Source organism: Electrophorus electricus, chromosome 7 (assembly GCF_013358815.1).
Source record: "Electrophorus electricus isolate fEleEle1 chromosome 7, fEleEle1.pri, whole genome shotgun sequence".
Lineage (NCBI taxonomy): Eukaryota > Metazoa > Chordata > Actinopteri > Gymnotiformes > Gymnotidae > Electrophorus > Electrophorus electricus.
In genome coordinates, this window is record NC_049541.1 from 4,044,601 (window position 1) to 4,057,223 (window position 12,623).

The following is a 12,623-nucleotide window of genomic DNA, read 5'->3' on the forward strand; positions in this document are numbered from 1 at the left end:
GTGCGACTCAGTTGTGCCCCAAACCCACCTGTGCCACCTGCTCAAGGTGTTACGACTACGTTTTCAGGGAGTGAGGAAGTAACGGCCCACACATCAACCCATGTGTTTTGACCGAGCAGCATCAACAACGTAACGTAAACCAGATCCATTTGCAATGAAAAGTACCCCCGCGCCCCATTCACTTAATAAAAATGCAAATATTTCACGTTACATCGTACCGCCTCCTGCCACCAGTGGTCCGATTGTAGAAAATGTAGTTAACGTTAATGTGGCCCGGTCATGCAAGTTCACGTTGAAATCTCGCGTCAAGGGACCAGTCTCGTTTAGGCCGTGGTTGTTTTTGTTGTTATTGTCGTCAAAATGGCGACTGGCGGAGAGGCCCCGGAGCCCTGGTACCTTGCGCTGCTCGGCTTTGCCGAACATTTTCGCACTTCCAGTCCTCCTAAAATTCGCCTGTGCGTACACTGTCTCCAAGCTGTGTTTCAGTTTAAGCCTCCGCAGAGAGTAGAAGCACGGACGCACCTTCAGCTTGGCTCGGTGTTGTATCACCACACCAAGAACAGCGATCTCGCCCGGAATCATCTTGAGAAAGCGGTAAGGCCAGCCAGGAAAGGCCGAGGATGTATCGGGGGCGGACATGAAGGCCGCACGAGTGGGAGCGCCGTTGTAGGAATACTCAGCTAGCTGAGTTGGTTATCTATCTAGATCAAATTGCCTTCAGTAATACAGTCTGACCGACCCGTTTAAAGGTTGGAATGACGTTCCTTAACAAACTAACGTTATTTCTTGCTAGCTATTTAGCTACACTATTCAAAAAGTCAGCCTTACAGTATAACTTGGCTCGCTAGCGAAAACTGCTGAATTCAGTAGCTTACGTTAAGGTAGTCATTAAAATGAGTTTTAGTTCCCATTTACTAGTGTGCCCTCGTTGGCTTTTACCTTTCTGGTTGCTATGCTGTCTACGGCTTGTTTGGAAAATGTCTTTTCCTGTGTCTCTTTTTTTTGTGTGTTTGTGTTTGTAATGCATATTTGGTACCACGGTATGCTAATACGCCCTCTCTTCTTTCAGTGGTTCATCTCGCAACAAGTATCCTTTCTCACATCTGCTGTGAAGCAGTAATTAGATTAAAACGACTGAATTTGCACAAGTGTTTATGTAAACTGTCAGTAAGCTTACAGTTCCGCTGCATAAGGGTTGTGACTACAACTTTTGAAACAGTAATATTTTCTCTCGTGCGTTTGTGTAAAATCATCTTTACGTCGAGTCGAGGCAGAAATTGAAGATAACCGAGTTTGCAGCAATAAACCTTGACTACATTAAATAGGTTTCACAGTTCGAAGATGTTAAATTCGAGGCTGCCAGTCTCCTCTCTGAGCTCTACTGCCAACAGGTAAGTGCTATTATGGGCATTTCTGCACTGTGAAAGGTAGTTTCCTAATGTTCAGACATTTCATTATGATTCATCTTGATCAGTTAGATCCCCCATGTAAGCTATTAAATATTGTTAAAAGAGTGGAGAAGATTGGGTTAGTATGCTAACCCATTGTGAGACAGATATTTCTCTCTCTCTCTCCCTCTCTCTCTCGCTCTCTCTCTCTCTCTCTCTCTCTCTATATATATATATATATATATATATATATATATATATATATATATATATATAATGTATATATGTGTGTGTGTGTGTATATATGTATGTATAATTTAAATTTTTTTTTTATTTATTTGACTTTTTCATACCCCTTCTTCACAGAACTTGGTTGATTCTGCTAAGCCGTTACTACGCAAAGCCATCCAGATATCCCAGCAGACTCCTTACTGGCACTGCAGATTGCTATTCCAGCTAGCTGTAAGTGGCAGCAGAAATTCCATTGCATAATACTGCATAGAATATTAACAACCAGTCCACGTGTCCTACCCACAAGGACGGCTGTTTTTCTCTCCTAAGGACTTTTACCCTTTTTTGTGTGCAGCAACTACACACACTAGAGAAGGACTTGGTGTCTGCGTGCGACCTTTTGGGAGTAGGAGCCGAATATGCCAGAGTCGTGGGTTCTGAGTATACCAGGCACGGACAACTGTCATATGGCTGTTTTATAAAGCAGTGATATCTGTGTATTAGGAGTAAGTTTGCTTGGATGCATTATCTTGGCACCTATTTTGTTCACCAAGATTCTGTTCCTTTCACAGAGCCCTGTTTCTTCTGAGCAAAGGGATGGTGAGTATATTTAATTCAAAGCAGAGTTTAAGGTTATTGCCTTTAAGTAGAGACTACTTTGTGTTTTGTTTTTTTGGGGTTTTTTTAATTATTATTTTTCTTTGAACTGCTGAGAGTTGATTTCTATATATGCATTTTAGTTAGGTATTCAGTTCAGTGCACTTGTGGATGTATAATTTATAATTATTAGTTGCAAATGTGATTCATCCCTTTAGTTTAGCTGTGCGTTGATTTGTGTTTTTGTTTGTACATGCATAGTTGCTGCTGATGGAACGTAAGCTCCAGGAGGTGCACCCTTTGCTCACGTTGTGTGGGCAGATTGTGGAAAACTGGCAGGGAAACCCAATACAAAAGGAGTCCCTCCGGGTCTTTTTCTTAGTTTTGCAGGTCACACATTACCTGGACGCTGGACAGGTCCGTGTCTACGAACACTGTAACACACCACACTTGGCACAGACTCGGGTTGAAGTTTAGTCCCATAGATGGAGTATATTGCTTCTTACTGATTTAAGAGCTTGAGAGTAAACCCATGCAGTCAGTTTGAAACATCTCTGGCTAATCCATTTAGATGAAAATGTTCAGTTTGATGTGCTGTGTTAGATTATGGTTGAAGATGCATGTAAAACAATGATTTAACACAAAGTAGTTCTTGTAACTAAATATATATGTCTGCATTCAAATAAATAAATAGAAATAGTGTTGCACAGTTAAACTGAAAATGTTTAAATATTAAATTAACATTCGGAGACAAAGTTTTGATTTGACTTTACAAATCCCTGACTTTTTTGCTATTTAGGACATGTGGAACAGTTGCAGTCTGCTAAGCTATGTGTGTGTGTGCGTGCACATGCAGGTCAAGAGCGTGAAGCCGTGTCTGAAGCAGCTGCAGCAGTGTATCCAGACCATCTCCACGCTTCACGATGATGAGATCCTACCCAGTAACCCTGCAGACCTCTTCCACTGGCTACCCAAGGAGCACATGTGTGTGCTCGTTTACCTGGTATGTGTCTGTCGCGCACGCGCTCTCCTCTCTCTTTAACACATGCTCCTATAAATCCATATGCCCATTTGTCCAATTAAATCCATGTGCATTCCTTCAGTATATGTCTGCGCGTACCTGCACGCCACAAAGAATGTTTTAATCAGATAGTACGAGACACGCGTTCTGTATGAGCGAAGTTGAATACTCTGACTATTCACAGTCTGTTACAAAAGGCCATATTAGAAATGTTGTGGGAGCCACTCCTCTGTATTCCCTGTCCAGGGTTGTAGTTCATGTCCAGATGTGCTGCTTTTCTTTTTCCTTGAATGAGATGAGTAGTTAAAGGCCAGAATCTCCTGTTTGTTTGTCTTTTTTGTTTGTTTCTTTGTTTGTTTGTTTTGTTTTTAAAGATTAACACACACCCTCACATTTTAGGCCAGTTTGGACTACTACTACCATTTTTACGATATCCAGTCTGTAAATTCAGAATACACTTTTAAGGACATTCTTGCACTCTCTTGTAGGCCATTAAGCCCAGGTAAAGGTCTGTCTCTGTGTTGTTTAGGTGACAGTCATGCACTCAATGCAAGCTGGCTACCTGGAGAAAGCACAGAAGTACACAGACAAGGCACTCATGCAACTAGAAAAACTAAAAAGTGAGTCATCAGAAACTTGTGCGCTTGAGTACGTTCTTCTTTAACACGACAAATCTGGCAAAAGGACCGTTGTAAAATATTTGCACCGTGTGTTTGCACGGGTTCGCCACTGCTCAGCGTAGGCGCTCGGCTGCTTCGTTATTGCATTGGGCTTCCTCTGTGAGCGGTGTGGTGGGTGGCGGCCTCAGATCTGCTTTGCCTCGTCTTTCAGTGCTGGACTGCAGTCCCATCCTGTCCTCATTCCAAGTCATCCTGCTGGAACACATCATAATGTGTCGCCTGGTTACGGGACACAAGGCGACAGCACTGCAGGAGGTACGGTTTTTCGCGCTGGGTGTCGGATGTCTTGTTGTTGTTGTTTTGCTTCCAACTCATTTGCTAACATTGTCTTTTTGCAATTGGACCAGATCTCTCAGGTGTGCCAGTTGTGTCAGCAGTCTCCACGCTTGTTCTCCAACCACGCGGCTCAGCTCCACACACTATTAGTGAGTACCACACACACCCTCACACACTGCATGATATAACTGACTCTTTTTAAATTCTGTTGAATTTAATGTCATCCCATTCTGTGGTAGATCACATGTTCTGTCTCTCTCTCTCTCTCTCTCTCTCTTTCTCTGTGTGTGTGTGTGTCATAAGGGGCTTTACTGCATTTCAGTGAACTGTATGGACAACGCAGAGGCGCAGTTCACCACGGCCTTACGGGTGAGTGCTACCCTCTCTCCAGCCTATGGCACCCAGCAACCACACACTCAGCGGCTGGAACCCTCTGAATCTCACCCACACAATTTTCACTGATCTAAAATGCCTCACTGAACATATGAAAGGCCTGGAAGGGCCAGTAGAGACATCACTAAAGTGGGAGCAATTCCGCGACTGAGCCGTGTATCTGAGCGCCCGTCATGTCATGTTAAAGCGAGTGGTCCGTTCCGTAGCTTTGTTTCACTTTTAGTTTATGTCACAACGCTCGCTGACAGGAAGCTAAATCCCCCTTGTGACTGTGACTCCACCAGGCAGATAATGACATGCTTGCCATGCTTTGAGAGTGGGGACTGCTGCACCAGTGATGGGTTTCGCTTTCAGTTTGAGATTAAAGTACAAAAAAAAGCAGCATTGTTTTTAAAAAATAAAAAGCTGCGCTTCCTCCACAATGACCTACACACTGTGTGTGACTGTCCGTGTTCTACATGAAGGAATGTAATCACAGTGATCCTACTCCACCCTAAGCTCAGACATCTTGGGAGTCATTTGTCTGACTTCATTCACTTTCACTAAGAAATAGCTGTTTCTTGCATGAAATTCCAAGAGTTTTGTTGTTGCTGGAGGACAGGTGATCAAGGATGTCCAAAACTGGGGCAAAGCAGCATTTTGACAAGTCTGTGTACTTTACTGCACAGGTAAACACGGAAGCGTGCACCTCAGTCAGCTCACGACTACAAATGTCTCGGACAGATCGAGTTTACGATGACACAGCTGAGCTCAAGCCGAGCCTAAATCTGTCCCATGATCATTTGCAAAAAGTCTGCTTATGGTCCAAAGGCTTTTGCAGAGTGCTAGTGAAGGTTTGAAGTCCTTCAGAAGTTTGGCACATGTAATGAGTCAAGTTCCTGACTTGGTTCCCACTTTTCCCACTTCCTCCTCAGCTAACCACGCACCAGGAGTTGTGGACCTTCATCGTCACCAACCTGGCCAGCGTCTACATCAGAGAAGGCAACCGGCACCAAGAGGTTGGTCAACAAACCACAACTCGCACACTGTAACTCTCACCTGAGCTTATACAATATCGCCATTTTACAGAGTTTATCCTACAGCTACTGTGTTCCCACTGTGCTTCATGTCTTCTCTCGTATAGCTCTATAGTCTGCTAGAGAGGATAAACCCTGACCACAACTTTCCTGTGAGGTGAGAGAGGTTTCTGTTCAGGTCTCATGCTGAAACATTATGCAAAAAAAAGGAATGTTGGTTTACACTGTTCTGCATGGATCCAGCATTGAGTTCTCAACAGTTTTAAATGAGTGGGAGGTTTTGTTTTAAAAAAGGAGTGTATGTGTGTGTGTGTGTGTGTGTGTGTGTGTGTGTGTGTGTGTGTGTGTGTTGTTGCCTTCTTCAGATTTATAGACAGTGGGAGAGGGAAAAGTCATTTCCATACATTGCAACATTTAAACTCCAAATCATTTGTCATGATAATGCAGTAGAAACAGTATTGTTTGGCCAATAAATCATCTAAAAAGTTAAATTTTCATGTATGAGATTTATACTAAAATTAAACTAAACAAAAATAAGTCTTTTTACCAACACACTGACCTTGACTATGTTCTGTGTCTGCAGCTCTCACTGTCTCCGTGCTGCAGCCTTTTATATTCGCGGACTGCTATCCTTCTTCCAAGGCCGCTACAACGAGGCCAAGTAAGTTCGCTGCTCCACTTCCTATTAAAGCATATGGAGTCGGGGGAGCTGTTCTGCAGTGCTTCCAATCGTTGTCATTCCTTGTATTTACTCGTATGTTCTGCTGTCACACGAGGAGAGAGATGTTAGATATACACTGTGTGTGTGTGTGCATGCGTGTGCGCGTGCACATAGGCGTTTCCTTCGTGAAACTCTAAAGATGTCCAATGCAGAGGATCTAAATCGACTGACGGCCTGCTCCCTTGTTCTCCTTGGACACATATTCTACGTGCTGGGAAATCACAGGGTGAGTGGTACTCCTATGTCTGCTGTACCAACAGCAGTTAATTATTTGCATGTTTTTTGTCTTTAAAGAGCAATTCACTGTTCATGGACTAATGACATATCAGGACTAATAATGGAATCAAATGGCAGAATAAAACAGAATCAGAAACATTCAGCACATGTTGTTGTGTTCTTGGAGTGTAAAAGAATCCATGTCTCCACTAGGAGAGCAACAACATGGTGGTTCCAGCCATGCAGTTGGCCAGCAAGATTCCTGACATGTCTGTACAGCTGTGGTCCTCTGCTCTGCTCAAAGGTAAACATCTCCTCCGTCCATCACATGTGATCTCAGAAGTGTCCTGCCGTACCAGCTACCACTGCATCACAACACACACCGGCTTTGTTTCAGCGATAGTGTTTAATCCTGCTCTTGCCAATCTATCAGTTTATGGTCAGGAAGTATAAAATCACATGTAAATATTGTGTGAATAGTTAACATTTTAGTAGCTCAAAAGAAGCAAATCAGAAAAAAAAGTGAGTTATTCAGCAGAAAGCTGATGCACACCTGTTTTGCTCCACTCAGATCTGAACAAGGCCTGTGGGAACACGATAGACGCACATGAGGCCGCGCAGATGCACCAGAACTTCTCCCAGCAGCTCCTGCAGGACCACATAGCTGCTTGCAGCCTGCCTGAGCACAACCTCATCAGTGTGAGTAGCGCCGTTGCCCTGCCGAGCCCCTCTGAGCCCCTCCAAGCCCTGTTGCTAGTGGGGCCCTCCTCGTCAGCTTAGCCAGGGGCCGTGTATGCAATAACAGGATCAGGCTCTGTGTGTCTGGAGATGCAGTCTTTGAATGTGACATGTATGCAGGGGTAGCGTTCTTAGAGACGTCATTCATTGACTGTTACGGGTCTTGTAGTGTTGGTGTTTCTCAAAACTTGTGTGTGTTTGTTGAATTGCAGTGGACAGATGGACCTCCTCCAGTGCAGATCCAAGCTCAGAATGGACCGACAACCAGTCTGGCCAGCCTGCTTTGAATATACAACGCACCCTTTACACACTTATACTCACACCCTCACTCTCAGTGAGCACACGAATTGTACATACAGGTCAGCCTCCTCCGAACCCTTACTACCACACAAACTCAGAAAGAGACAGGACTCCACTGCTTTTGGCCTGCGGATTTTATTTGTATTGTTCATATTTTAACTTATTCTTATTGAACAGGTAAACTGTTGGGGACATGAGATTTAATTCAGTTTTCAGGAGGGGGGAGACAGTTAAGACATGTCACTGTGGACACGACAAGTCTAATTTACTGCTTATGAACCTCCACACATGGCAAAGGACATGTATAACAAACGGAGAAGGCTTTACTAGGCCATAAACTCCCTTCAGAGAGTTTGCAGCCTGTGCAGTCATAGGCCATCACAGAAATTTTAGAGACTGTTCTGATTGGTTGATCGGCCATCAGGCTGCATAATGTGAGGCTTCAGAAGGTTCTTGCCTGTAAATGTCTTTGAAGCTACTAGTGAAGCCATTTCTCTTCATAATAGTGATTTCAAATTTAGGTTGATATTCATAACAGTGAGAACGTAATTGGCCCATTCTGCCATATATGTATGTTCATGTATGTATTTGGCTGTAAAGATGTTTCCAACATTTTTTTTCCCCCAACTAATTATCATAATTATTAACCTGTTAAATTATTTTAATTTCAGCACATTATCCACAACCTTATCTAGTTCTAAATGAAACATGTGGAGGTGTGTGTTGGGTTGGCATTGAAACAGCAGCATCGCCCAGTCGGTGGGTGGGAGGTAGTTGTACTTTAATAAATAGTGGATTCTTTGGTAAACAAGCCAGTTGCCTTGAGTTTAGGTAATCCAGAGAAGCATTTCTTAGCCGAGATGTAGCCAGCCAGACAGTCTGCGTTTTTGCTCTGATCCATTTCTTACATACCTGAGCCAAGCCATTAAGAACACTGAATACCTGGTACAGGTGTACTGGCAGTGGAACTAGGTCCTGAGGACAGGTCTGTGGAACACCAGTCTGGAGTTGACCCTGCACCAGTACTGTTGAGATCTGCTATCTTAAATTAATCCCAAAACTGGCCTGTTAAGACCGGCATTCAACCTCAGTAGAGCAGTCCCCTGTTCTCTGGGCCTTGTGTGTGATCCAGAATGTAGAGATGCATTTATCTACAAGGACACAGTGAGGACAGTAGTGTTGCTCGGTCAGAGCAAACCTTTAAAAAAAGAAAAATAAAGTGACGCTAATGTCTGGTTCCATGAAATATTCTCTTTTGTGAGAACATTGAATTTGTTTGCTCAAAAGAAACCAAGCTTTGAAGGGCAGCTAGCAGTTTTAGTAGGGAATATAGGTGTAGTTGGAACAGAACAATCCTTGGCTACATTTAAGCACCATGGGATCGGGATGTCTTTAATGCTGTCTAAACCACATCTCTATGTTTCAGAACTGTTGTATTTCATTATTTTATTTTTAATCTATATCTAAAATGAGTAAATACATAGTAAACTTCTTTTTACAAAATGTATGTCTTGCGTGGGATATTCTGAAGTTTGTACAGAATTTTTCTATTTTGAACCTGCAGATACTTAAGCAGTATCAGTCTTCATTACCATGACAGTTTTAGTAAAAAGAACATTTGCGGTTTAGGGAATGCTGTCCTTCATGTGAACACGTTTTTGTTTTTTGTTTTTTTCTTTATTTGTTTTGTCTGTGGCACAGTACTAGTTATTGATCAACAGAATTGAAGATTGAAGCATAATTGCTCATGAGGACTTGAAGCTTTGAATGAGTAAGACTCATTACAACTTGCCTAAAAACACCAGCATACTATGTATTGCATAACGGGCCTTCATCTTTTAGTTTAACAGTTTCATAATCATTCATCACCTGATATTTATTGTTAAACTATTTTATGCTTGAGTGATGTCATCACTCCTGCTGTAACACACAGCTCCCCTACAAACATTTTGCTCATGCAGTGTAACAAATTGGACTTCACTGGGAATGTGTACAACATGCAACCAACAGAGGGCGCTGCAGAGTTGTATGTGGCTACCTTCTACAGGTCAGCATCAAGATGCCTGATCCACAGGACCCAGGGCCGATATTCACAAAGCACCTAGCTTAGATGGCTGTTTCAGGATCAGCTTCTTGAAGCCAAGAGTAGTATAACAGAGTTCTCAGTCATCTTTCCACTTCTGAGAGCAATGCTAAATACAGGCTTCAATGCCTTACGTGTATAGACTGCACGCGAAGGGACAAGAACGTTCTCTTCTTGATCGCAGGAGGCAGGTGTAGTGAAACTCAGAAACATTTTGTAAAATTCTAGTAAATATTTCTTAATTATGATTGAAGCCCTTGATATCAGTAGAAAACCCCTTTTCCTCTCCCTTTAGTGTCATTTTCTTTTCTTTTCAGACACTGTATTTTTTGTACTTGTCTCAATGCTGGGTTTTGTTTTTGTTTTTGTTTTTTTAACACAAAGCCTGTTTAAACAGTTTTCTTTTTAAGATATTTACCCCCTTTTCTGTAGTTTTAAACAAATAAATCCATTTATTAAATTTTGTAAAGTTTGAATATTTATATACCACATATATCCATATTATCTTTGTCATTATTTTGATTCATCAAATTTAAGAAACTGCATAAATGGTACAAAAAGCAGTTGCACTGTGTCTTTTTTATCTCATGCTTTGAATGCATATTCTTTCAAGGACACATAATGGACAGTTTATGATAAAGTCTAGATGTTGAGAAGAGCTTTGGACCTTTCTGAAATGTATAGGCTGCTAATTGTCCTAGAAATTCAGGACCTTGTGAAGTTTTAACTGAATTATTAAACTCTCAACTGGTGATTTTGTGTTGGCTTCAAAATCACATTTTTTATATATTTAAAAATTATTTTAAAAAATGTGGTATATTGTGAGCTAGTAGCTCTTGGGAACAGTGAATGTAAAGGTAATGAAGAGGCATTACCTGGCCTGGTCTACTGCTGCTTGTGTACCTGCTGTGAATAGTGACCAGAGCCAATCAGGTTCCACCCCATTTATTCCAGAATTAACACAGTTTATTGCAGAGGTCAAGCTGCTAGAGCTCAAGACCAGGCTTTGAATGATGTGTCATGTCACCTAAATGATAGGTGTGTTGGGTAGGCTACTGATCATGTTTCCTCTCAGAAACTATTTTGATTGGTTGGTTCATTATGACATCACGGAAAATGAGACTTTAGATGGCCTGTTTTCTGTCAGGTAAAGCTACGGGAGATGCCATTTCTCTTCATATCAGTGAGAACTAGTCTAAATGAACTATCAAAATGGCCAATGACACTTTTTACTTATCTTCAGTGTCTTTTATAAATGAACTCAGTATTTGTAATGGGATTAAAATAAATATCATTTCTGCTTCATGAGGGTCATTTGAGTCTGAAAAGTGTATGTGCTATATAACAATAGCAGACAATATTTAATATTAGCCTGCTGTATTACCATTAATAATCTATTTTTTATATAGAATAAATGATGGATTGAATCTATTTTTATATATGTCCCCTGCTTGTATCTACTCATATATAATTTGTGGTATGCATCTGTTGAGGTAATGCCAATATGCCAATATATGTAATGCTGTGTACATATAAACAGGTAATGTTTATACATGTATCATATATATGTAATGTGGTGTACAAACGCTGAGGTAATGTCTATACGTGCATGAGGATGTGTCTGTATTTGTGTGTGCCCTGCCCTTGAGGAATGCATAAAAGTCCTGATCTCCAGTAATGGTGGAGCTCTGTGTGTGTGTGTGTGTGTGTGTGTGTATGTGTGTGTGTGTGTTTCTGTAGGGATCCATGCCAACTCTGAGGTCAGCTCACAGGCCTGGTCACATGACCATCTTTCGCTCTAATCTGCTGAGCAGTGCCTGTGACATTCCTGTGATAAGACTTGAAGTCCAGTGGAACATCCTGAGCTTCACCACCTTCAAAAAGACCCTTTCCAGCTAAAATATGATCTCTTCAATGCTCTGCTGCTTTGAGACGAATGATGAGGGTAAAAAAAACTGATGCTAAGTGACGCTTATTAGGTAATAGGTGTCAGAGCAGAGCTGAGAGTCAGGACTTCCTGCCAAATAGTGAGCCCAGCTGATGGGGACTGGGAGGGCCACTTCCTGCATTGTTACTGTACTTAAATGGGGATTAAGTTGAGACTGTCATGTTGTTAGTGGCAGCCATTGCTGCCTACTGTAGAGCAGAGAGAGAGAGAGAGAGATAGAGAGAGGGAGAGAGAGAGAGAGAGAGAGAGAGAGAGAGAGAGAGCACAAATGAATTACCATGCCTTGACCTTGGTGTGGCACTTTGTGTTTTAGTTTCTGTTTTTGTCTGTCTATAAGCAAAAACAAAACACACCACAAAAATTTTATTTACATTTTGTAATGATAAAACATTTTTCACAAAATATCCTACATTTTTATGTTCGCTTAAAGATGAACAAAGCATGGACGGTAGGATCTCATTGAACAAGTGACTTTGTGCACTATACATTTAATGATATAAGAGGTAGGGACTGGAGTGTGTGTGTGTGTGTGTGTGTGTGTGTGTGTGTGTGTGTTTTAAGCGTAAGAGAGAGAAAACACTCACACACCGATAATATGTTCAGACTTGTAAGACTTATAAAAATGATTCAGTAGTATGTCTCAGAGTACTGTTTCGGGTCAGTCTCCCCAGAACATCAGAATCATATTACTTAAGTGAGTGCTGTCATTTCATACACGTCCCTTTGATCCCACACCAGTCTGCAAATCCGCAAAGGCTTGTTTGTCACTGGAGTAACCCAGCAGAGCACTAAAACACATCGGAATTTCTTTGCATGAAGCTGTAAGTCATGCAATGGTATTAGAAGGGTGGGTGAATTTTATCAATTATTGTTAATATTATTTTAACACATGGGAAAATTCAAGAAAAACACTGAGAATAATAATATTTAAAAAGCTTGAGCACGGCAAGCGTTAATGACCTTTGCATTAGTCCTAAAATGCTCACCATATTTGTTTGTTTGTTTTATTGGAGCA

At 41.7% G+C, this 12,623-nt stretch overlaps 1 protein-coding gene across 1 annotated transcript; it reads left to right on the forward strand.

Moving 5' to 3' along the window:
- Positions 1 to 333: 333 nt before the first annotated feature.
- mau2 (MAU2 sister chromatid cohesion factor) lies at positions 334 to 10,412 on the forward strand. Its single transcript, XM_027018894.2, has 19 exons — positions 334 to 594; positions 1,070 to 1,087; positions 1,326 to 1,391; positions 1,755 to 1,850; positions 1,975 to 2,069; positions 2,192 to 2,219; positions 2,478 to 2,633; positions 3,073 to 3,219; positions 3,767 to 3,857; positions 4,069 to 4,172; positions 4,265 to 4,342; positions 4,497 to 4,562; positions 5,501 to 5,584; positions 5,710 to 5,759; positions 6,186 to 6,263; positions 6,438 to 6,549; positions 6,753 to 6,843; positions 7,111 to 7,238; positions 7,490 to 10,412. The coding sequence occupies exons 1-19, from the start codon at positions 361 to 363 to the stop codon at positions 7,562 to 7,564; spliced, it is 1,797 nt and encodes a 598-aa protein (XP_026874695.1). The 5' UTR covers positions 334 to 360; the 3' UTR covers positions 7,565 to 10,412.
- The last annotated feature ends 2,211 nt before the right edge of the window (positions 10,413 to 12,623 follow it).